This window comes from Vulpes vulpes, chromosome 13 (assembly GCF_048418805.1).
Source record: "Vulpes vulpes isolate BD-2025 chromosome 13, VulVul3, whole genome shotgun sequence".
NCBI classification, from domain to species: domain Eukaryota; kingdom Metazoa; phylum Chordata; class Mammalia; order Carnivora; family Canidae; genus Vulpes; species Vulpes vulpes.
In genome coordinates this window covers 23720998-23747391 of record NC_132792.1, presented here as the reverse complement: position 1 = coordinate 23747391, position 26394 = coordinate 23720998, and the positions used below count along the sequence as shown (strand labels likewise).

General features: G+C 33.2%; 1 protein-coding gene across 2 annotated transcripts in view; it reads right to left on the bottom strand.

Moving 5' to 3' along the window:
* The window catches only part of CSMD3 (CUB and Sushi multiple domains 3), a 1174336-nt gene that overhangs the window by 991478 nt on the left and 156464 nt on the right, over nucleotides 1–26394 (bottom strand). For both annotated transcript variants that reach the window (XM_072734033.1, XM_072734032.1), the window contains exon 3: nucleotides 12409–12521. In XM_072734033.1, coding sequence (XP_072590134.1) covers nucleotides 12409–12521 — 113 coding nt within the window. The remainder of the gene's footprint in view (nucleotides 1–12408; nucleotides 12522–26394) is intronic.

Below are 26394 nucleotides of genomic sequence, written 5' to 3'. Positions count from 1 at the left end.
TATTCTTTCAGTTCCTGCTTGTCTTGGAAGCTTTTTATCTCTCCTTCCATTTTGAATGAGAGCCTTGCTGGATAACGTATTCTTGGTTGCATGTTCTTCTCATTTAGGACCCTGAATATATCCTGCCAGCCCTTTCTGGCCTGCCAGGTCTCTGTGGAGAGGCCTGCTGTTACCCTAATACTCCTCCCCATAAAAGTCAGGGACTTTTTTTCTCTTGCTGCTTTAAGGATCTTCTCCTTATCTTTGGAATTTGCAAGCTTCACTATTAAATGTTGAGGTGTTGAATGGTTTTTATTGATTTTAGGGGGGGGATCTCTCTATTTCCTGGATCTGATTGCCTGTTTCCCTTCCCAGATTCGGAAAGTTTTAGCTAGGATTTGTTCAAATACATATTCTGGCCCTCTGGCCCTTTCGGCGCCCTCGGGAACCCCAATTAAACATAGGTTTTTCTTCCTCAAGCTGTCGTTTATTTCCCTTAATCTGTCTTCATGGTCTTTTAATTGTCTGTCTCTTTTTTCCTCAGTTTCCCTCTTTGCCATCAACTTGTCTTCTATGTCCCTCACTCGTTCTTCCACCTTGTTAAGCCTCGTCGTTAGGACTTCTATCTTGGATTGCATCTCATTTAATTGATTTTTAATTTCTGCCTGATTGGATCTAAATTCTGCAGTCACGAAGTCTCTTGAGTCCTTTATGCTTTTTTCTAGAGCCACCAGTAGCTGTATAATAGTGCTTCTGAATTGGCTTTCTGACATTGAATTGTAATCCAGATTTTGTAACTCTGTGGGAGAGAGGACTGTTTCTGATTCTTTCTTTTGAGGTGAGGTTTTCCTTCTAGTCATTTTGCTCAGTGCTGAGTGGCCAAAAACAAGTTGTATTGGGAAAAGGAGAAAAAGAGAGAGAAGGAAAGAAAAGAGAAAAAGAAAATAGAGAAAGAAGAAAAAAAGGGAAAAAAGAGAAGAAAAAGAGAAAGAAGAAAGAAAGGTGGAAAAAAAGGGGGGGTGGGGGAAGCAATCAGAAATCAAATAGAAAGAAAGAAAAAAACCACACACACAAAAAAAAAAAACCACTGGGGAGTATCTTCGGATTCTGTATTCTTTAAGTCTCTTGACTTCCTCTGGAACTGGTCCGTAGCTGGTCTTCTGGGGGAGGAGCCTGCTGTGCTGATTCTCAGGTGTTAGCACTTGGGGGAGCTGCTCTGCCCCTGCCTGGTGCAGGGCTCGGTGGGGGTTGTTTACCCCGGGAGGCCCCTGATGGAACAACCGCAGTGGCGGGGCCAGCTCTGCAGCCCTGGAGTCAGCTCCCGCAGTAACTCCGGGGCTCTTCTTCTGCAGGGCCTGAAGGCTCCGGGGCGGGGCCGCTGATCTCAGCTCGGGGCAGGAGCGTCCTCGCTGTCCTGGGCCCTCCTGGCCTCTGCCTGTCCCGGGGGAGGCCGGATCCTGGGCTGTGCCCGGCGCCCTGTGCTCCCGGTCTGCGCTGTTGGATTCACTCCCGCCCCGCAGCCTCCTCCGCGGAGCCGCCGCCCGAGCCCCTCCGAGCTGCTCCGGGTCCCGCCGAGCGCTGCAGCCCTTAGGGAGCTCGGCGCACTCTCCCGGGGTGCAGGTGCCTGTTAGTGTCCCCGGGAGCCCGGGGGCATCCCCGCCCTCCTGGGTCCTGCTCCAACTCCCTGCGGGCCCCTTTCCGCCCGGGAAGGTTGGTGCAGCTCCTGCTGCTCCGGGACGGGGCTCTCCTGTCCTGGGGACACTCGCCCCGGCCTCAGCCCGGCTCCTCGCTGGGCCCCTCCCCCTTGGAGGCCTTTTGTGTCTTTATTCCTTTTTCTCCATCTTCCTACCTTGATAGAAGCGCGAACTCTTCTCACTGTAGCGTTCCAGCTGGTCTCTTTAAATCTCAGGCCGAATTCGTAGATGTTCAGGATGATTTGAAGGTTATCTAGGTAATTTGTTGGGGACAGGTGACCTGGGGACCCTACTCTTCCGCCGTCTTGCCCCTCCTCCTATATTGTGAATTTTAAATCCCCATTTCCATTTGCCTTTTAATATAAGGATGACTTCTAAAATTTACTGTTATATTCTGCAGCTTTCACATTTTATTTAGTGTAATCTATCAATCTTTTCCTTAGTGACATATTTTCCTTTTAGCTTTTGTTGGTTAGAAAGCTTTCCTGTCCCATGAGCTGACAATATCCTGCTGTAATTCTTCATGGACTTTACATTTTCATTTTTAAAATTTAATTACTCACAGTCATCTGAAATTTATGTTGTAGTACCTGTGTTAGGAAATCAAATCAATTCATCATATAAACTCCTACTGCTCTGACATAAAACAAGCAAACAAAAGTACAAAAAGACAAATGAGAGACTGATTATACAAATAAATATAGACAGATAAATCCTAAAGAAATCATGATTAAATAGGTATAACTTATACTATAGAAAGATAATTCAGCAAATATCCTTAAGTATAAAAGATAGGGAAGAAAAGGAAAGAAATACCACTCATTAGTTTCAGATGATATTTCCAAATTTTCCGAAAGTATACATAGACTATTAATTAAATGCTTATTAAATGCTTTCTAAAATAATACTAAATAAGAGATATACACATTTGGAGTTTTTAGATAGCATCTACCCTTTTGAAGTATCTTTATAAAATAATTCTTTTTTAAAAAAGATTGTATTTATTTAATTGAAATAGAAATAGAAAGGGAACACAAGCATAGGAAAGGGTAGAGGGAAAGGAAGACACAGACTCCCTGCTGAGTAGGGAGCCCAATGCAGCTTGATCCCAGGATGCTGGGATCATGACCTGGGCTAAAGGCTTAACCAAAAGAACCACCCAGTCGCCCTATAAAATGATTCTTAAAAATATCTTTTATTTGGCATTTTAGGGGGGACGCCTGGGTGGCTCAGTGGCTGAGCATCTGCCTTTGTCTCAGGTTGTGATCCTGGAGTCCCGGGATCAAGTCCCCCATCGGGCTCTTCGCAGGGAGCCTGCTTCTCCCTTGGCCTATGTCTCTGCCTCTCTCTGTGTGTTTCTCATAAATAAATAAAATATCTTTTAAAAATGTATCTGGCATTTTAAGAGGTGATTGAAGTTGATCTAAGATTCATGGAATCCAGCTACTGCAGTGATAGAACACGTGATACACACGTACTGGGAAACAATTTCCCTTATGCTTCTCAAGTTTTCCATGTCTTGTAAGCAGATGTACTGATTGTTCAGCAGCAAGATGAGAATCATCATGCCCCTCCAGAGCAAAGGGCCTTATGCTCTATCTACTGTAAAACATCCCAGTTTCATAAGGGCGAGTTCATCTCCTATAGCTCAACCCGCTGTGTATGGGGCATCATCTGGCCCTCTTCTCATTGTCCTGTGAGAATTGAGGCTCTGGGAACCTGAGCAATTGCTGATACCTGGCTATTTATATTGTTAAAGGTGATAGAGTCCTTGTCCCTGACTTGAAGTTTTGTGTCTCCTGTCAGCATCCAAGAAACTGTGCCAGGCTGATTTGTTAACTTTTGAGTTGGGCAAAATCTCAGAACCTTCACACTTCTTGACAATATATAGATTTTGAACTATTAACTTTTTACAGATGGGTCAATAGTTTCTATTACTCCTTTGTCACTCAAAGAAAATATTATATTATCAAAATGACCAAAACAACACTGTGCTACAGTTTAACACATACTGCTACCTTCAGTTCTATGCATCATTTTTCTAGCCACCATATCTGTACGAAAACATTTTTCTTTGCTCTGAGGTCCTTATAATTATCCATAAAGTTCTTTTGAAATTTTGTTTAAGCACTTGCTTAAAGGATTGCATTGATAAAATGAGTATTATCTAATTAGTTTCTGCACAAGACTTGGCATTCTTCCATTGTGCCGTCTCTTCAAGTCAATAGGAATGACTGCCTACTCATGCTCCAGTTCTGTCTAGCACTGATGTGTTTAGCCCAGAGTTGCAACTCTTGAGTGAATTACTTCTCTTAGCCTCTATCAGAGTTTTGACCTTTGTCAGTGAAAGAGAACTGTGTGTCTGTGCGGATATGTAAAAATTATCATTTCTTTCTTTGGTTCAAATAAACAATGGATTATTATTCCATTAGCTCTTTGATTCTAGGAAAACTTAGATCAGGATGGCACTGCATAATTTTTTTAGCCCAAATAACACTTGAATAAACTGTCACTTCCATTTTCTTATTTGAACTACTTTCTAAGAAAGACAAAACGAATACCAGGATACAGTGTTCCTTTGGAGAAGATGGAAATTTAGAGTTTATATGTCATGATCAAGCATTATAATGTAAATGGATATATAGATATATAATACATGTATAATATTGACTGTATATTAATACTATGTATTCACTATTATAGCAATGTTATATCAATATATAATTTCAAGTTTATTGAGACACCTGGGTGGCTCAGTGTTTGAGCATCTGCCTTTGGCTCAGATCATGATCCCGAGTCCTGGGATCAAGTGCCACATCGGGCTCCCCACAGGGAGGCTGCTTCTTCCTCTGCCTGTATCTCTACCTATCTCTGTGTCTCTCATGAATAAGTAAACAAAATCTTAAAAAAAGAAAAATTATATAATTTTATTAGAATATTGAATACATTTTGTAAACTATATCTTCTTGTGTGGTATGGGAAAAATCAAAAATCCATCTTAAAACTGAGAGTTGTGTAACAAGTAATGAAAATGCGGTTTTATAGCAATTATTTCTCTATGCAGAAATATAATTTTATCTTATACAGTATGCATACTCCTTAAATCAAAATGATTGATGCTGTTTATTATTATTATTACATATTTGCATTTTATTTTATATATGTTTTCTTTTTTGTGGTATTAGATGATACCTGTCAAAGGGCACAACTATTTTTATAAGTAAGAACTCATTTCATATTTAATTTTCTGTGATACCTCATCATTCTCATAGTCAAATAATAAATATCAAATTATATTTTTCTAACTTACTACATTTTAGTAGGAGGAATCAAGATAAACTAATTTCTTAACCAAGCTTATTAGCATATTTTCTTGTAAGCTATTAATTATAACAATTTATCACAATGTATGGTCTTTGAATGTATAAAACATACACAGAAATCTTTGACTTATAACTATAATCTTAAATTATCACTGTCTCAAATTCCATTGTAACACACATATCAAAGTGATAAATTATAGCAATTGACAGAAACAAAATGTTTAGCAATATATAAAAGAAGGAAATTCAATGTGAAATGAGATTACATACTAAGTTTAATAATACTATTTCTGTAGAATAAAATACAATTTTCAACATTATCCTATTTTTTCCACATGAGTCACAAAGATTAAATAGGTCATATATCACTGGTTTTAGCAATTTTTCATTTTCATCTTGATTTTATGCCATAAGAGCAATTTTATATTTTTAAAAATGCTTCATAAAGAAACTACTTCAAGTAAATAAAGATTTTTAAGCAAAAAATATGCACAAAAGGAAAATAATTTTACATCTCATTTATGGCTATTCTCAAATAAAAGGCCCCAAATTTCACTTAAAACTTATTTATTTAAGGTAAATATCAATGGCTATCACACGTTCTAAGTGGTTAAACATAACCTATATCTGTCTTTAAAGACATTGGCATTTTAATTCTTAAAAGTGGGAGATGTGTTAAATCTTGCCTCATAACTGATGAAATTATTAGATATCTATATATCAGTTGAGTTCAACAAGCATGTATTAAGTGCTTTCCATGTGCCATGTTTGCAAAACAAGTAAAACAGATTCAAAACCCTAAGGATGCTCATAGCCTATGTGAGCAAAAACATATGAAACAGTAAGATACCTATTGCTACAGGGTGTGTACATATCTAAGCACATAGAAAAAGATCATTGAGCATTTTGGACTCAATCCTGGATTCCATAAATGACTTTCCGTAAAGGATTAAGGCCTGTACAACATTTGGAAGAGTAAGAAATGAATGGGCCAATGAGTTGTGTACAGGGTGTTCAGGACAGAAAAGACAGAGATATATGATAGAATAGTTTGTTTGTTTTTTTTTTTTGATAGAATAGTTTAAATAGCATAGTATATGTAGAAATTTAATACACACTTATGTGATTATTTCATGAATTAAGGTAATAGGAGAGAAATAAAACTGGGTAGATATCTGACTATGGAGTTGCATATGCTACACTGTGCAGAAATGAGAAATATTTAAATGAAAGTATTCATGAATTGATAGTACTGTTGAAGTTCTGTTGTGAGTACAGTGAAAGTGACCTATATCTTCCTGAATACTAGACATAAAACAACTCAAAAATTAATACATTCTTGTTTATACCCACCCACATACTTATACCACTGAGTCATTCAAATCCATTCTGAAAATGATATTTATGGAGAAGACTGATTTGTGTCATTCTCTGGGTTGGGATTTTGAACACTCCAAACTGTTTAAAAGGGGGAAAAGACAATACTGACTTGGCTAGAAGGTCACTTTGGGATTAGGATATTTTTATACCTAAGTAGGCTGACTCTATGAAACCTCAAAGGCAAAAGACTTCAATTTGAGCAAGAGGAAAAATTGTCTTTACATGTATGACATCTGTGTTTTTTTAATATAATATCTTTCATTTATTCTTAAAAGTATTTAAGGTAATGACCCATTAACTTCTTTTATGAACCTAACTTAACTTTATTGCTAGCAAACTGTTTAATATATTTAATTTTATCACATAAATTTCTCTTGCTACAATTCAACTGTCTTGCCAGAAGGATAATTAACTTGATCCTAAATTGTAAGCTGTTCATTAAATTTCATGGTACTGCAGGTTAAATTTTTAAAGCTTAGGAATTTAAAATAACCCCTAAAATTAAAAATCACTACATTCATTTGATGTTCTCAAAAACAAACTTTTAATAAATATGTGTGACAGCTAAATAGAATAATAGTAAGTACTATAAAATTCATTTCTATGTCAAGTATTTAAAAAGGACAAAGAATATGTAGGTGAGACATAGTATATGTAAAAATACATTTCAGCTTTTATGTTTCATATTGTCTTACCACACAGGGTTCTCAGTAATTTTTATTTTTACAATACTCTTTTATACTGAACTCTATGATCCTATTCATTCAACTGTAAATGGAACTATAGTTTATAGTTAGATATAAAATAGGTCTTCAAAATATACATGGTTTATATTTATAGGGCACTTAAACATATTTGTACATTAATGTTAATTTTTTTAAATTCTTACTCATTACATTTTTTCATATAATTTTCTAGGTTGGGAAAATCCATGTGAAATATTTAGCACTGTGATTGGCACGAAAAGATCACTCAGTGAATGTTACCTAGTGACAGTAGTGCTATTAGCCAAATTTTTGTTTTTGAATTAAAATGTGAAAATGATTTAACAGTATATTTTCTAAAGGTAAAAGTTTTAATCCTATAATTCCTAAATTACTTAGCCATACACATCAATAATCATTAAGGCATAAGAACTACCTTGTGTTTGAAGTGAGTTTTCAAGACTATAATTTTTAAATCTGTTTCTAACCATTGAATTGGTTCACTGATACATGCTGAAGTTATTCACTGCGATTCTTACAGACATTAGAGTAACCACTTGCTGTAATATATATAATAATATTTATTATGTGCATAATCCGCTATATACTTTCATTATATTACTTTGTTTCCACAATAAATGATTCCAAAGTAGTCAAACATTCCATGTCATATAACTATATGCTCTTTTGCCTATAAAAACTGATTATGCATCTTTAAGTAAAATGTAAAAGAATTCTATTATACGAAAAACTTTTAGCAGAAACTGGACTACATTTCAAATTCTGTTTGACAGATTTAGGAAAGACCTATGTGCATTTCTCACTATATGCTCCATAGAACACAGATCTTACCAGATTTATCTCTATCACATTTTAAAAGATGGTTAATAGACGATTCAACCTAGTATACATTAGTGTTTCTTGAATTTACTGTTTCAAAGAACAGTATTTTAGTCATTTGTTTTTATTAATATTTTAAAAAATGAAACCAAAATTCTGCAAAAAATCAAACCTCGGGAAATAGTGACCAGATATTGAGGTATGTGGTAGACAGTAATGAGCAAAGATAAAGATAAATACAGCTAGATATTAATGGGAACATTTTCCACAGAAATTTAACAACTCACAGCTTTGACTTTAAGGAGATTAAAAGAAAAGTATTTCCAGTAAATGATTAAGAGCTCTTAAACTTGAACATTATTTATGAAACACATCCTCCACAGTTTTAAAGTAAATGGGCTGAAGCAGGGCAATAGAAGTTTATAAGAATGGAGTTCTGTGAAGATCAAAGACTGACTTACATTTATTAATTATTCTTTTCTATATTGGATTTACAATTGTAATTGCAACGCATATTCTAGGACTCCACTCCAAAGTCTAATTCAGAATATATAACTGGGGCCAAGAATTCTATATTTTACATTTTAACAAATTCTCCATAAGACTCTGATGCATGTGGTCCAGTGTTGGCAAATTGAGAAACACAGATAGATGCACAAATATTACTAATAAATAGAGATCTCATAAATTCTAATACATAAGGACAAGATCTTAGGACACTTTAAAAATTAAGATGAAAGGTACAGCAAAAGGGATATAGTCAGTGGTATTGTAATAGGGGTTGCATGGTGACAGATGGTAGCTATGCCTGTGATGAATATAGCACAACCTATAGACTTGTTGGATCACTATGTTGTACACCTGAAACTAACAATGTGTATCAACTATACTTCAATTTTTTTAAAAAAAATCACTATTAAATGATTATATAGAGGAAATAGGATGAAAATAAATGAGATTCAGATATTAGAATCATCTGGGGAAAAAATCATGCAGGTATAAATTTAGAGGAGATGTCCAGATTAGTAGATGAATTTTATCATAGACAAAATAGAATCTGGAGTTGTAGTTTGAACTAATTGGATCCAAAATGTAGGGATGTGGAGAATGAGCTTTGAAATTTCAAACTAAATTTTCCAGACTTCACAATACAATAGTCTAGCCTTACCTGCAGTTTTGCTTTCCTCTGCTTCAGTTACCTGGAGTCAACTCTGGTCCTAAGCAGATTATTCTACTTCTGTGACACCTGGGCGGCTCAGTGATTACTTGTCTGCCTACTTCATCTCCTTACATAGGCATTTTATCATCTCACATCATCACAAGCAGCATAAGTACAGAATATTTTGAGAGAGAGCAAGAGAAAGACCACATTCACAAAACTTTTGTTACAATATATTATTATAATGATTCATTTTATTATTGTTGCTAATGTCTTACTATGCCTAATTTTTTGTAAGATTTATTTACTTTTCTTTAGAGAGAGAGTGTGTGAGAAGGAGAAAGGGGCAGAGGGAGAAGGAGAGAGAATCCTCAGGTAGACTACCATTGAGCTCAGAGCCCTTCAGAGGCCAGGATCAATCTCACTACCTGAGATTGTTACCTGAGCTGAAATCAAGAGTCAGATGCTTAACCAGCTGTGCCATCCAGGCACCCCACTATACTTAATTTAAACTAAACTTTAACAAAGGTATATATGTAAAGAGGAAATAAGTATATATAGAGTTTGGTGCTATCCACAATTACAGGCATCCTCTGTGGAGCCTGGAACACATCTCCTGTGGTTAAGAGGGGACTGCTATACACCAGCTAGCCCTGACAGTATCATTGACCGTCTTCCCCCACCTCCACCACCAAATATCTCTAGAACCAGTGAATATGTCATGGGACATGGCAAAATAAAACCTTGTAAATATGATTAAGCATAAGGAATTTTACAGAGGGAGATTAGACATGCTTACCCAGGTGGGCCCAATTTAATCACACAGGCTCTTAAAAACAAGAAATTTCTCTACTTAAAGTCAGAGATGAGGGATGCCTGGGTGGCTAGATGAGCGTCTGTCTTCAGCTCAGGACGTGGTTGCAGGATCACAGCGTTGAGTCCTACTTCGGGCTCCTTGTGGGGAGCCTGCTTGTCCCTCTGCCTCTGTCTCTGCCTATTTCTCTGTCTCCCATTAATGAATGAATGAATGAATGAATCAATGAATGAATAAACAAATATTAAAAAATAAATAAATAAATAAATAAATAAATAAATAAATAAATAAAATCTTAAAGAAAAAGAGATGTGTGGTGGATGACTTCAGATGGGGAAGTCAGAAGATTTCAGAGAAATTTTGAGTATGAGAAGGATGCAGTGTACCACTTGCTGGCTCTCAGACATAGGGCCCAAGTTCAGAGAAGAGAGAGGCTTTCAGGGACTATGGTACTAGTAACTCCCCAGAGCCATCAGATACGAGCCCAACCAGCTGACATTTTTATTTCAGCCTTGTGAGACCCTGAACAGAGAAACTGGCAGAGACCACCAGGGCTTCTCAGTTCCAGAACTGTGAGTTAATATATTTATGTCTTAAGAGCAAAATTTGTTTTCATTTCTTACAGTAGGAATAGAAAACACACAGTAGAGGGTACCATCACAAATCAATGCTTGAAGATGTTCTGTAACATGAATACCAATCCTTCAATGCTATGTGGATGCCTAATACCTTATATTTTAAGTCAGGACCTCCAAAACATACGTTTAAATGTCATGGAGATATATGAATCCATTTTTGCAGAAGAGAAAAGACAGAAATTTAATGTTTTATGTGTAGAAAGAATGGAGAGCTTTGAAAATATTTTTTAGTATATTTCATGAAACTTGACAGTCAAAACAGAAAACATGGCAACATCCTAACTCATCTTCCAAGTTACTGCATTTTCAGTGTACTTAGTACTTATTGAAAGAATAAACTAACCTAAAATATATTTATGCCTTCATGAACAGAGTACAGGTCTTCTATTAAGGAGCTTTTAATAGAAAATTATTGTATTACTAACTCCTTCCATATTGCCAAAATTACACTTAAAATTAAACCTTTGTGTTTTTAGTGTTTTGAACTATGAATTAAGTTGCCAAGATAAAAATAAACTATTGTGAAAGCACCTTAGAAAAATAATGATTATTACTAGTACAATGGAGGAAAACAGATTTTACAATGTAGCAAGATAGTTCAGAAATATATAGTAGGTAGAAAATAGTGCTAAAAACTGGTATGATGTGTCATTATTTAGGATATAAAAAAGAGAAAATATTTTTACACAATTGCTTGTTAGAAGATTTTTTTTTTCTGGTGAGAAAGATAGCACTAAGATGAAATGTTTGCTTTAAAACTTTCCCCACATGCAAACTGTTAACCTTTATACTAAAGCAATTCTACTTTACATATGCTTTCCAGTGTGGTCTTTAAACATATATTATTTTGAATTATCATGTGCTTTAGAATGTAACCACCCTTGCGACTGTATCTGTACCTGTATCTGTGTGTCTTGTTATAAGGTTTTAGATCTGGTGTGATGCATTCTAGTAATATGGTCGTGGAGAAGTGAGTTGAAATCTGATATGCTACTCCTATAGGTAGAGAGGGGTTCTTCCCTAAATGAGATGCAACTTTATTGTTAAATCACGTAGAGGAAAAATTACAAGTCCACAACCTCCATCTGAAACCTTCAGGAATAGAGTATTTTTACCAGCAGAATTTTTCACATTTTAAAAAAGGAATACAGGCAGATTCTGTACATTTTTAACACCATCAGCAGAGCCTGTGGTAAACTAAATTATCAAACAATATTTGTATAACAAAACATAAGTATCCACACTATGTGGGATAAATAAAGGTTATTAGTGGCCTCCAATTAGTTCAGACCAGATTGTGATGCCAAATTAGTTTGTTCCGACTTCCAGATAAAACTTTTAATTTCAAGAGTTTCTTAGTTTCCTTCTCTGTAGTTTTAGGGATTATGGATCTGTGGGATTAGAAAGACTGGCTTAGAATGGAAGATGTGAACTCTTGTCTCTTAATAGACCTTTCCTCTTGACTAGCACAGAAAACAGAGCACCAGTTTATTTTCTAGCAGAGAGGCAAAGCACAGAGGAAAATAGGGTGGGGTCTGTGATGTCTAAATCTTGAATTAGACCTACTTTCCTGCTACTTGCATTTTGTTCACGTTTGTTAATGTCTAATCCCATAATGGTTTCATGGTCTTATCTCCTAAGAAGATTTAAGGGAAAGATATTCCTCTATTCAGGTACACTGCACTGAAACATTAAAGCCCACTAATTCTAGCATTTTGTTATCTATTAATAATTAAGAGGGTGACTCTTAGGAAAGGATTTGAGATAGCAGGATGAACTGCATTTTCCCAGTGATTCTTCTTCCATTTCCACTATAGAGAATTTTGGTTTGACTCTATTAGACTGGACACGGGTCTTTTTATATTTCCATCACTTACCTTCATAATATACTTTAAACCCATGAGCGCTAACTGCAAAATCACTGGTCAAACGTAGTGAGAACACAGATTTGGTACTTGTCACTGGCGGTGGCAGATGGAATCCTGTTAACCTAAAAACATATATGGAATTAATTGTTAGTGTTATAGACATTTTACCTAACAAATTTGAAAGAGAATTAAAAGTCATTTTATCAAATCCCCAAACTTTGTATAAGTAGGTGTGTATATATGTGCATTAGGATTTATAAATGAATTTATAACGTTGATTGAAAGTCACTCATCAAAAACAATTACTGTAGGCATATATAAATATATGGTTATTTACATATATTAATATGCATAACTATCATATCTATTATATATATCATCTCTGTGAAAATACTAATTTAAACTTTGGGAAATGAATTGTAGAGTGTGTTTTTAGCTATCTTTTGCTCTTGATTTTAACAACTGAATATTCAGAAGATATTTTTGCCAAATTGTTTTCCTGATAGTTTAGAATATATATATGCAGTAGGAAGTATTTATTGAAATTTAATATTAAAGGAAGAGATCTGATCTAAATATGAAATCTTGAAACTGAAAAGTCTACAAAGGATAAGAGATTTTGTTTTATCAGATTCCAAACTTTCATAAGTTCTATTAAATTTAATAGTTGTAGATTACGTTTTGGTTATACTGCAATTTTTAAATATTCTATTTATTTATTTGAAAGAGAAAAATCAGAGAGAAAGAGCCCACGTCTAGGGTGAGGGGAAGAGGAAGAAGCCAACTCCTGGTTGAACAGGAAACCAGTTGCTGGGCTCCAGTCTTGTGATCTAGGATCATGACCTGAGGGGAAGGCAGAAACTTAATTACTGAGCCAACCAGGTGTCCCTATATTGCATATTTTTATAAAACAAGTATTTTCTGATATTTTAGCCATAATTTATTACTTTTTATGCTAATAACTTAGTAAGTATAGTTACAAGATGGATCATATAATTAATTTATAATTGATACTTTGTCTTAACCAGAAAAGAGAAATTTAAATTTAAAAAATGCACACAAGATATAATTTTCCTAAAACTAATGAAAATATGTAATTTTTAATTTTTCTATGAATTGCCTTTTATGTTATTTATTTTCTCATTTTTCTCATCAATATGAGAAAAGAATTAGTATTTTTTGCAGTGGAATTAAGACTATTTTTTATATACTTTCTATTTTTGCCCAACATTGTACATATAAGATTAATCTACATTGAAATTACCATATATTTCATTGCCAGGTAGCAATAATTCTTATTTATCTCAGGTGTATTTATACTCTAAAAATTAAGAACCCCAAAAAGATTTTGTGGGCTAGATTTATCAACATTTACCCCATTTAAATTAAAACAGAACATTTTTACATGTGTATTTATCACTTTAAAAATAACCAGGTAAGCATATTGCAGGTTACATAAATCATATTTTAATTCAAAATAATTTTATTTTCCAAAAAAATGAATAGAATGTATTGTATTCTGTTTGTGGAAATCTATTTAATATCTGGCCTATTAGCAGAAATCAGTTGGATTCTTATATATACTTCTTTATTCAATATTTTGCAATATGTTATTTTGGTTGATGGGTATAAAGAACTCTCGCCTTACTTACATATGTAGTTGGAAAAGGGAAGAGAATTCTAAAAGCTTTTGCAGATAAGTACTCTTCTTTGATACTTCACAAAACTTTACAAGTTAGTTGCAATGTTGAATTCAAACCATATCAAGTAGTTTTTATACTCTGTAGCATTAAAATTCATTACTTCCCCTTGTTCTTATAATGGGTTCTTTTTACCATGCATTTTTTAGCATGTATCAGTAATTTGGAATATATTGGTTCACTGAGTTAGATCTTCCAAATGTTGATACACTTTATTATAAAGTATCAAAAAATAACATTTATTTTTATTGCTACTAATCTCATTAGAAAAATATTTAAACTTACAGAAGCTTTAAAACTTACAGTAATGGATTAAAGTTTTACAAAATTCTAATTTTTTGCTTGTAAATTCAGATTTCATCATAGACAATATTTCCTGTCAGTTATTTTCCCTTGAAGTAACAATTCATGGTCAGTGTGTGTGTGTGTTTGTGTGCCTGTGTTGGAAAAAATATATACCAAATACCCAAATGTGACTATAGTTTATGTCAGTCGTTTTAGTAAAAAGAATGTTTGATGAAAAAGTGGCCAGTTCAGCTGACAACTCAATCATACAACTGTTTTTGCTTGAACAGCCATCATATTTTGGTAAGCATAGAAAAGATTGTTTTGTTTTGTTTGCATACTTTTTTTAAATTTTTTATTTATGATAGTCACAGAGAGAGAGAGAGAGAGAGAGGCAGAGACACAGGCAGAGGGAGAAGCAGGCTCCATGCCGGGAGCCCGACATGGGATTCGATCCCGGGTCTCCAGGATCGCGCCCTGGGCCAAAGGCAGGCGCCAAACCGCTGCACCACCCAGGGTTCCCTGCATACTTTTCATTTTGTTACACAGGTCATTAAAAAGAGGGGCTTTACAAGGTAGACATTTAATGAAATAACTATAGCTTCAACAGGAATATTCTTAAGTACAATGGACTTTTTTCACACTAAAAGTGTGTGGCAGTAAAGAATACAATGACTAATGACTATTTTTACAGTTTGAAGTCACTAATTTTGATTTTTAATGCATCAGCATTTTCACCCATCATTACTTTTGTATCATGGGGGCAAATGTCAACACAGTGATAAAGGTGTGACTAATGTCTCAGTATCATTATGGAAACAGTTTTGATCTTCTGAACTCCCTAAAAATGTCTCAGGACCTTCAAGGATTCATGGAAAACATTTGGGAACCACTGCTGTATAGGAATCTATTGCCATAAATATACCACACTAAATTCATTATTCTACTGTTGATGGACATTCAAGTTGTTTTTAATTTCCGTTTTCATCAACATTCTTGGAAAAGCTCACTTGTGTGTACTTATCTGGTAGTTCCTCTAGGTTTTATAAGCATTTTAAGCTTTAAATATTCCTCTTTTCACCACATAAGTACATAAGCTATTTGGCTCATGATTAGAAGTATAGTTGATTTACTAATTTGAATTGCAATTAGATATCATTTTCTGTATGAATTTAATCCTTTGAAATTCTTGAGATTTGCTTTCTGGGTCTGATATTGTAATTTTTTTGTTATGCACCTAGTTTTCTTTTCTTTTTTTTTTTTTTTGCACCTAGTTTTCTTATAAAGAAAAGTGTATTATTTTTCTATTGCTAATCCAAATTCCACAAACTTAAAACACTTTATTAATTGTCTCATAGTTACATAGGTATTGGTAGAAGGTAGCTCAGCTGATTCTCTGCTTTGAGTTTCATGAAGCCGAAATCAAGGTGTTAGCTGGGCTGCATTGCTTCTGGAACCTCTGGAGCAGAATTTGCTTTCACTTCCAAATGTATAAGGCTGTTGCCAGAATTAAATTCCATGTAGTTGTAGGACTAAGGTCCTGTTTCCTTGCTGGCTGTTGACTTTGGGTCATTCTCAGGCTTTAGGGATTGCCTGCATTTGTTAGTTTGAGACTGCCATTCCTCCATCGTGAGAGTCAAGAACGGTCCACGTTCTCATTCTTTAAATCTCTCTGGTCTTTCCTTCTACCTCATCCTTCTGAGGCTACCTCTTCTGCCTCTAGAAGAAGAGAGTTCCCAGCTGTTAAATGCGCATATAATTAAATTGTGTTCAGGTTGACAATTCAGATATCTTCTTTTTTTTAAATTCAGATATCTTCTTTTATGACATCTGTCTCAATTCCATTTGCATAGTTATTTTTACCATGCGATATACTCACAAGTTTTTAAAGAACCATTATTCTGGGATCATTCTGGCTACTATTATGAGTATTTATCATTAGCTGGGAGCAGCATACAATATATCTTTTAGTTAAATATATTAATTATGCTCAGGTGTTCTCTGTGCTGACTAAATTTTTAAAATCTGATCTACTAGCTACTGAAAGAGATATGCTAAAATCTCACAATAGGGTTGTGATTTTTATAATTATCCTTGTAGTTGTGTTCGTTTTAAAATATATTTGGAGCTAAATTATTAAGTGTATACAAGTTTAAATTATATTTCCTAGTGAAGTAAACATTTTTCTTTATGAAGTGCTACTCTATTTCTTTTCTTTTCTTTTTTCTTTTTTCTTTTTTTTTCTTTTGAGGGGGGTACAGAAAGAGAGAGGAAGAGAGAATCTTAAGCAGGTTCCATGCCCAGCACAGAGCCTAATGTAGGGCTCAATTTCAGAACCATGAGATCATGATCTGTGCTGAAATCAAGAGTCAGATGCTTAACTGATTGAGCCACTCAGGTGCCCCTAATCTATGTCTAATAATGTTTGATCTTAATCTTTGTCTTATCTGGTAGTAATAAACCTAAAACCTAATTTACTAGAACTAGTCTAGAACACCTTTTAGCCTATAAATTTTTGGTATCCTTATTTTTAAAGATATGTCAGTTATGACCAGAATATACTACTCTTTTATATACATAAAAGGCTATACTTTTATCTACATAAAAGATTATACCTTTATAATTTAATTATATAATCTTGGCCTTTTATTTACAAATATGTTTAATGAACTAAAACTTACATAAAGAGGATTACAAGTCAAAATTGTACATACTGCTGAATTTTCACAAATTAAATATTCTAGATCAAGAAACGAAAGACAAGAAACACTGAATGTCTGTTTATATTTCCTCCCATTCATTACTATCTCATTCCTCCCTAAAGATAACCACTTGCCTGACTTCTAGCTAAACAAATTAATTTTGCATGTTTTAAAGCTTTATATAAATGAAATTATGTATAATAAAATTATTTCACTATGGCTTTCCTGACTCAGCATTGTTTGTACTATTGCAGCAGTAATATGGAAATTAACTTTCAGTACTATATAGGATTTCATTTTATACCTCAATTTGTTTAGCCATTCTGCTGCTAGCAGATTTTTCTATTTCCAGTTGGGTCTTTTATAAATAATACTGCCATAAATTTTTGTTTACTTGTTTTGTAAGCATACATACATATTTCTACTGGGAATATATCTAGTGGTAGAATTGCAGGGTCATTCAGTAACTAATTAGTTATTATATAAGTTTCTGGAGGTATTGAAACTTTACTTCTTGATTTGAATCCATATAAATAAAATACTTCTCACTTTAAATGCTCATACTAGTTTTTCATACGCACACAAAAAAAGAAACACTATGAGGAAGGGGCAAAAAAAGAAGAATGGTTTTGCACCACACAAGAATTCTGAAAAACTAGTTACATCATAACCTGCTAGGATGTTATGCCTATTACAATTATACATCTAATGTTATGTTTTGAGTGATGGCCCTCCCAAAATACCCAGGCTCTAGTCCCTGGAATTTTGAAATATCTCACCTTATATGAAAAAAGAAATGTTACAGATGTTTTAAGACTAGGAGATTATCTGATTACCTTAGATTATCTGAATGGGTTCAGAGTAATCAAAAGGATCTTTATAAGAGAGAAACAGGAAAGTTAGAGAGAGAGTAGGAGAGGGGATAACAGAGTAGAGGTTAGAGTGATGTGATTGCTGGCTGTGAAGATGGCAGAGGAATTAAGCCAAAGAATGCCAAGCAGCCTCCACTAGCTAGAAAAGGCAAGGAACAAATTCTCATCTAATGCCTCCAGAAGGAAGACAGACCTGTCGACACCTGGATTTCCATCCAGTTAAATCCATCATGGACTTCATTTTCCTAGACTGCAAAGTAACAAATTTATGCTGTTTAAACTACTAAGTAATTTGTTGCCCCAGAAATATGAAACCAACTCATAGCTTTCTTTTGGATTTGGCATGCAAAGTTTTAAAGGTGTTTAAAATACTAATTTGCTCCATAAATGAAAATGGAAATCCTATACAACCTAGTGACCACACTAAGTCACTGAGACCCATGTTGATCTGCAAAATGAGTAGATTCAAAACCTATTAGTGCAAAATTTATTTGACTATAACTTTAGAAGAAAAATTTCTTTGTACAAGTGAAATATGCAATTCACCTAGAAGGCACAAGAGAATGGGAGAAATTAAATAATTTGATCAAGTTCATAGGAGATCCAAGTCCAAAACTATGACTTACTGTGTCCCATTATCTGTTGAACATGCTGTTTATCCTATCATTGTCTTTGACATGTTGATTAAGTAAAAAATATTAAATATTTGAACTAATGTGCAAATAAACACACAATTATTTTACACGCAAACTCACTTTATACCTATTTGCATATGTTAAATAATCAGTATTTTTAGACAATATTTAGGACACTACACTATTTAAATTACCCAAAATAATAGTGGACAATGCAGAGAATGTTTTCTTTTTATTAAAAACTAGTTTTCTACAGTCATCTATAAATAATCAACAGGTAGTGACATGTTTTATATTATGAGATTTAGTTTTCTTTTTCAACTCAATAAATAAGAAAGGATGTATGTATTAGACTTATTTCCGTGATAGTTATCAATATGTGGATTTCCAAGAACTTGTTTTCCTCCCGCCTGTAATACCTTACTTTATTAATCTGAAAATAAGCTCTTTCAGTTATGAATCCTATTAGTTATAGGTATACCTTGTTTTATTGAGCTCTGCTTTTTTTAACTTTTTAGATATTATTATTATTATTATTATTATTATTATTTTTACAATTGGAGGTTTGTGGCAATCCTGCATTGAACAGTTCTGTTGATGCTGTTTTTCCAACTGCATTTGCTCACTATCTTTGTGTCACATTTTGTAATTCTTACAATATTTCAATCTTTTTCATTATAATAATATTTGTCACAGTGACCTGAGATCCTGGGCTTTGATGTTATTATTTGACCCTGTTACTATTAACTGAAGTGCAATAATCTCATGATAAAACTTTAAAGGATGAGGGGTTGCTTCTTATGGATGAACAAATAAGGGGTTTCTTGAGGTAGAATCTACTCCTGCTGAGGATACTGTGAAGACTGTTGAAATGACAACAAAGAATTTAGAATATTAAATAATTAATTGATAAACCATGCTGGAATATGAGAGGATTGACTCCAGTTTTGAAACATGTTCTGCTGTAGGTAAATGCTATCAAACAGCATTGCATGCTATAGTGAAATTCTTATGAAAAGAACAGTCAATTGACATAGCAAATATCATTATTTTCTTATTTTAAGAAATTCCTGGGGTGGCTGGCTCAGCGGTTTAGTGCTGCCTTCAGTCCAGGGCCTGATCCTGGAAACCCGGGATCGAGTCCTGCATCGGGATCCCTGCATGGAGCCTGCTTCTCCCTCTGCCTGAGTCTGTGCCTCTCTCTCTCTCTCTCTCTCTCTCTCTCGAATAAATAAATAAATAAAATCTTAAAAAGGAAAAAAAAAAAAAAGAAATTGCCATAGCCACCCCAACCTTTAGCAACCACCTCCCTGATCAGTCAGCATCCACCAACACAGTGACAAGACTCCATCAGCAAAAAAATTATGACTCACTGAAAGATCAGAGATTGATTAGTAGTTTTAGCAATAAAGTATTTTTTAATTTAAGGCATGTTCTTTTTTTACATATGCTATTGCACCACTCAGTAGACCACAGTGCAGTGTAAGCACAGATTTTATGTGCACTGAGAAACCAAAAAAAAAAAAAAAAAAACTACATTTGGCTTGCTTTATTGCAATAATCCCTTTATTGTAGTGGTCTGTAACTGAACCTTCAATATTTCTAAGGTAAGTCTTTTCTTTATAAGATTTTATTTATAATTTAATATTTATGTGTGATTATTTATAAAGCATCTCTTCTCTTTTGGACGCTAACCTTTGTGAAGTCCTTAGAACTCACTAGTTTATCATCAGTGCTTTCATGCAGTACATATCATTTAAGATGGCCCTCAATAAATAGCTGTTAAGTTAATGAATGAGGGTGGATGGTAGGAGAAGATGAATGCCATCAGAACACTTTCTTTTTCAAACCAAGAAACTGTGTTCTTGTAACAGCGTCCTCAAGTATCACAAGGATACAAAGGACTTCAATTGTTAAGAAAATTCAGATAGTCTATGTAGACACTTCTGTTTAGAAAGACTTACCATTTACCATAATATTAACCTGAAAAGTTAAAGGAAGATCATATATCTTATGCACTTCTATTTGAAGTATCTTTCAGGATATAACTATATAGTTTTAAAATTTATTTTCCAAGTAAAACTAGCATGCTGTTTAATTTTTGAATTATATGAATTATAAATATGAATTATGAATTGAATTTCAAATTACAATGTGAATGTAAATTATATGAATTATAAATTACAATATTTAAACATACATGCATTGCACTTGAACCTAACATGTTTTCTGGGTAATCTAAAAGTATAATATTTTATAGATAAGCATGATCTTTTTCCATAGGATCATTTTACTAATTTGGGTACTTGAGAAATATCAGAGGTTATTGTATGTTTTAAAGGTCATGCACTTCAAATGAGTGATCCTGTTACTTCCCATAAGTCCTTGTAGATGAAAGCATTCTTTAAACATTTCCTTTCACAAAGATTCAGGAACATTAATGATGCTTAACATCATAATGAGTAACTAGTTTTAGGGAAAATTAACTAATGAACTTAAAACTTTATATCAATGACTAATATGAAAAATACTAAAATAATTATTTGATAATTAATACAAAATTGATTGAAATTCAAATTATAAGAAAGTCATTTATAATGCCAAGGTATGCTCTTTAAATAAGAGGCTGTTTATTTAAAAATTTTTAGAAATTGATGGCAATTAATGTGCCATTTTATGGCTTAATGTAATGGAAACCTTTAAAGCACCAAAGATGATGGATAAGAATGATACTGTCTCATTATGTAAATAAGTTTACCAGCTTTTAACAGTGAGGTGTTATTTCTAAGAGACTAAATATCAAGAATGACTGGATCCATACTATCTCTAACAATGTAATCAAAAGCCTCTTTAAACAAAAATATGTATACATACACAAACATAAATATATTATGATATTTATATAATATATAACATATATAAATATATATAACATATATAAATATATAACATATACTATATGTTAATATTATATATAGTATGTTAATATATCTTATATATTGTATATATAAAGTTTTATATAATTTTTATATATAAAATTTTGATATAAAATATTTATATAAAAATATATGTATTTTATGTTTCTGTATGTGCATATTTAATGCCCCTCTCAGTCAACACTAATTTAAACATACTCTAGTTAAAAAATAAATGTAAAAACTATATTTTTAAAATTAAAAGGATATTAGGATATTACTGCTTGTAAGGAGATTGGGTGGATACAGACACGGAGAATGGGAAACGGCAAAAAGAGAGCAAAAGCTTTATTTTAAAACATAAGTGGTCAAGACTCCTGGGTGGCTCAGTGGTTAAGCATCTGCCTTAGGCTCAGAGCATGATCCCAGGGGCCTCAGATTGAGTCCCACACTGGGCTCCCCATGAAGCCTGCTCTTCCCTCTGCCCTTGTCTCTGCACTCTGCATCTCTCTCTGTGTCTCTAATGAACAGATATTTAAAAAAAAATGTGGTAACATTATCCCAAGTCCCTGGAATTTGTGATGGTTAACTAAGAAAATTCATATGGAATGGCCTGGTGTATTTTCTGGAATCAAAGAAATAGCCACTAAGTGTTAGTTTCATTAGTACTGTGTCTCAAAATCCACTGCCCTTTCATTTGCATTCTGTGTTATACTATGGTTAAGACAAATTGTATTATAATGCCAGCATTATTATGATGATTTCTCATTACTCATAGTGAGAAAAATTTGATATGAATTATCTTACAATTTTACTTTGGTTATACAGTTCTTAAAAATGGTCCGGGAGATATACAGGGAATTCTTTGCTGAAGTGAACTGTTAATCTATTTAATTTCAAAATGAATGGGAAAACCACAGGAACAAGTAGATATTTAAAGTAATGACTGTTCTGTGAGAATAATTCATGCGTGTCCTATTGATATTGGGGTACATGAAGCACAGCACAATAATTCATGGTTATGTCAAGATGTCAGTAATTGTAATATCAGAGGAAAAGATGACTGTGGCAATATTTGAGTAATTATATCATTTGTTGGGACTAAATGAGCTGAAACTTCTTTCAAATATAAAATTCCTGAAAAAGGCATCCTGTGTGAGAAAGGCAAATTTACAATGTATGGAACATGTGCCTAGGTATAGATCTAGTATAGATACTGATGTACATATGGATAGGGATTAGGGTAAAAATAAATATGACTCTGATTATAATACAGATATAGCTAGAAAGGTAGGTGACTAGCATTCATTTTCACTTTTTTATATTCTTTCCACTGTATTGAAGTATCTGTAGATCTTGGAATTATGCTTGCCAAATACATCTCTTGCCAGGATTGTTCTCTATTAGTTTTTGCCACTTCCATATGATTTGGATCGTGAACTAAAAGCCTAAGTTATTAGTACGTATTGGAAGGTAGATATCTAGCAGGTGTTAGAGGTGAGATTTTCCCATCACCTTACCAGAATTCTTGTTTAAAGCAATTTGTTTTGATATTACAAACAATTGAGCTCATCACTGGGTTTTTTCCTACAGTTTCTGCAAATTTTTGATAACATGAAACCTAGTGAATGTTCTCCATGACCTTCATTCCTCAACCTTAAATTCATTATTTTGTTGTTAAATATTTTCTTTTTCACTATTAAATATTTTCGTCCTTTAAATACTTCAGGTTTTTCCCCTTATTTTCTGAACCTTAGAGATGCACAAATATTATAATACCACTATCCGGGGAGAAAACTTTTTCTTCCGTCAAAAACATAGTTTAAGAATGTCCTCAACTCTCTGTATCTAGAGTTACTCCATTTACTTAAAACTCATTCTTTCCAGTGACTTTAGAGTTTCATCTTCAGAATCAACATTTTATCCAGGATCCATGCAATATATTAGTAGAAATTTTCTTCAAAATTTAGCATTTTCAATTTTTCTATCTTGTGCATCTATTGCCAAACTTTTATAATGTTTTTATCTTGAACTACTTATCTTTAAAACTATAAATGACCAAAATTGCAAAGACAGTGTAGTTGAACTACTGAAAACATTTGAAGTACGGTGCGATTAATGGATGCCAGAAACTTAAATCTATTTTGGTGTCCCCACCTTGCACAATCACCTAAAATTGTTAATGGATGTATTAATCCAAAGTTGGAGTTTTAAGAAGCAGTTGAAGTTATGACTGTAAGATTGGATTCTAGAATTTACAATTGAAAAACACATATTCTACTGCTTATCAGCAATTTGATATTAAATAAGGGATTTCATCCCAATAAACTTGGGATAAAGGGGGTTAATACTAGGAAATATCCTATAGCTATATTGTGAGGATAAGTAGGATGATGCTTGTAAAAATTTAGCACAATGCCTAGCACATGCTAAATGCTATTTTTACCATAGTTATTTTGGTGATAAACCTATCCAGCTTTCATCTAATTAGCTACAAAGACATTAAATGATAACTCTGGTGCTGGACTTCCTGGAATAAATCTCGGTGTTGCCATTTGCTATTGTATGATATTGTGCAGTTTACTTCTCTCCCCATCTGTTTTCTCACTGGTAAAATGTTAATGAAAATAGTACTAATCTCTCAAGTTTTTGTCAGTTTTAAATTAGTTAATATAAGTACATCAATTGGAACAATGTCTGGCATTTAGCAGATATTTACTACTATTGCTATTGACTCTTGATAACAGATGTGAGAGTTAGAAAGTTCTTTCATAGCCATCCAAATTTTCTTCCTGTAGCACTCAATTATTGATACTTACAATAAACTTGAATTATATAGCTAAGTGTAATTCTTCAAGTATGTGGTATGTTCTTATAAGCTGGATTTTTTTCTTCCTCCAAGTTTAACATCCTTAGGATTTTTATTTTGGGTATAAAACTAGTAAATACCCATTAAATGCTGTTGCTTGAATTACATGAGGCAAAACTATGAGCAAGAAAGAGATGAGAACCTTATTACATCCCCAATCATTGATAAAGCTTTCCAATTAGGAAAAGGGAAGGAAAGAAAAAGGAGGAAGAGAAGAAGAGATGGGATGAGATCATATGTGTCTTTAGAAGCTTGAAATCCTTAACATTGAGTGAAGTGATCCCCCCTCCATACCTGCTGTCTTTTTGGGGGTACATTCCAAAGACCTCTAATAGTCAGTATTATACATACCTTATAATATGAATTTTACTGTATTTCTTCTGATCCTCTACATTTACTAAGAAAAAAAAACTCTACAAATGCATATTTTGTATTTTTCCATATTGATAATTGTTTGATCCATTTATCCAAGAGACATAGATGAGAGTTGAACTCGAAATTAATGGCTTGTTCTGTTTCCCAGAAAGATATTATTGATTATCACTCAGTTTGGCAAAACATGAAAATTATATGACATGTTATTTATCCATAAAACATGTATATTAGAAGTATGGAATTTTGTCTGTCTACTTTTTCCAGCCATTAAAGGGTTTGTTCTTAAAAAAGAAATGACACATTTAATCAATGTCCCTGTGGAGATATATAATATAGATATAGTTGTTTTATATTTTTTATGATATAGTCCAATGGTGAAGACAAATTAAAATTTTATTTAACCTAAAATATTCATAGAAAAGATTTTGAGATTCTACACTATTCATTGGTTTTATGGACTTTGATAAAGCATTAAACTGTACACAAAGTAAATAAATATTGCGGTTGGAGAGTTTTAAATAAAGGCTTATGCTGGTAACGATTAAAGGTGTTTTGATAAAGACATTATGCAATTTAACCTGGATATTCTAAAAGTTAGAAAAGCAAGGACTCTTTTTCAGAATAGTTTTGATTGTTTTTAAGTATTTTGTTTTCAAAGATATTGAATAGAAGCAATTGAGACTATAACAAGTACTTTAACAGACTGTACATAACCATTAATTTTACCCATTGTGCTCGACATCACTTTCTTATAAATTTTCACAACTGTCTTTGAGATGATTATCTCTTTATATATACACACACAATTGGTGGATGACACTACCTTTTGATAACTTTCTGTAATGATTTTAGATTAAATAAAATTATAATCTGTCTTCATTGTAATATACCATAAAGAAAATATCAATATGAGAATACAGCGATATACAACATATGAGGAATCATTTCTCTACCTAGTTTGAGTGTTTTTGGACATGATTTATGAGGTAATTTATTATTATCAAATAATAATTTTTATGTAAAATGCAAAATCACTCAGTCCACTAACCTATTATTTTAAAATAATAATAATTCAGACCCAAACATTTTAAATTGAACAATGGTTAAAATTAAATATTAAATTATGTCTATATTGTGAATTGTTTTACTGTATATAAAGTATATTTTAGAAATCACTTTTTTACAGCACCAAAATAAAACGATTGTAAAATTTACAAAACACTGAAGATAATTAAATCCAATAAACATTAGCAAATATAATCAGATAATAGTATAAATATTCTGTTTTACTTTAGAAACAATGTCTTTATGAATCCTGATATTCCATGTTAAATATCCTAGGGGTTCTTTTTTTGTTTTGTTTTGTTTATCTTTTTTATTTTTTATTTTTATTATTTTTTTTTTATCCTAGGCATTCTTAAGTAAACTCTACACTCTACATGGGGCTTGAGCTTACAACCCTGAGATCAAGAGTAGAATGCTCTACTGACTGAGACAGGCAGGCACCCCAATATCCTAGGACTTCTTGAATGATATTTACTAACACGGAAAATAACAATTAATATTTTAATAAACTAATATATGTATATAAGTTAGTTTTGATAAAACATGGAAATAAGACTTGAAGTTATAGTAGATATTG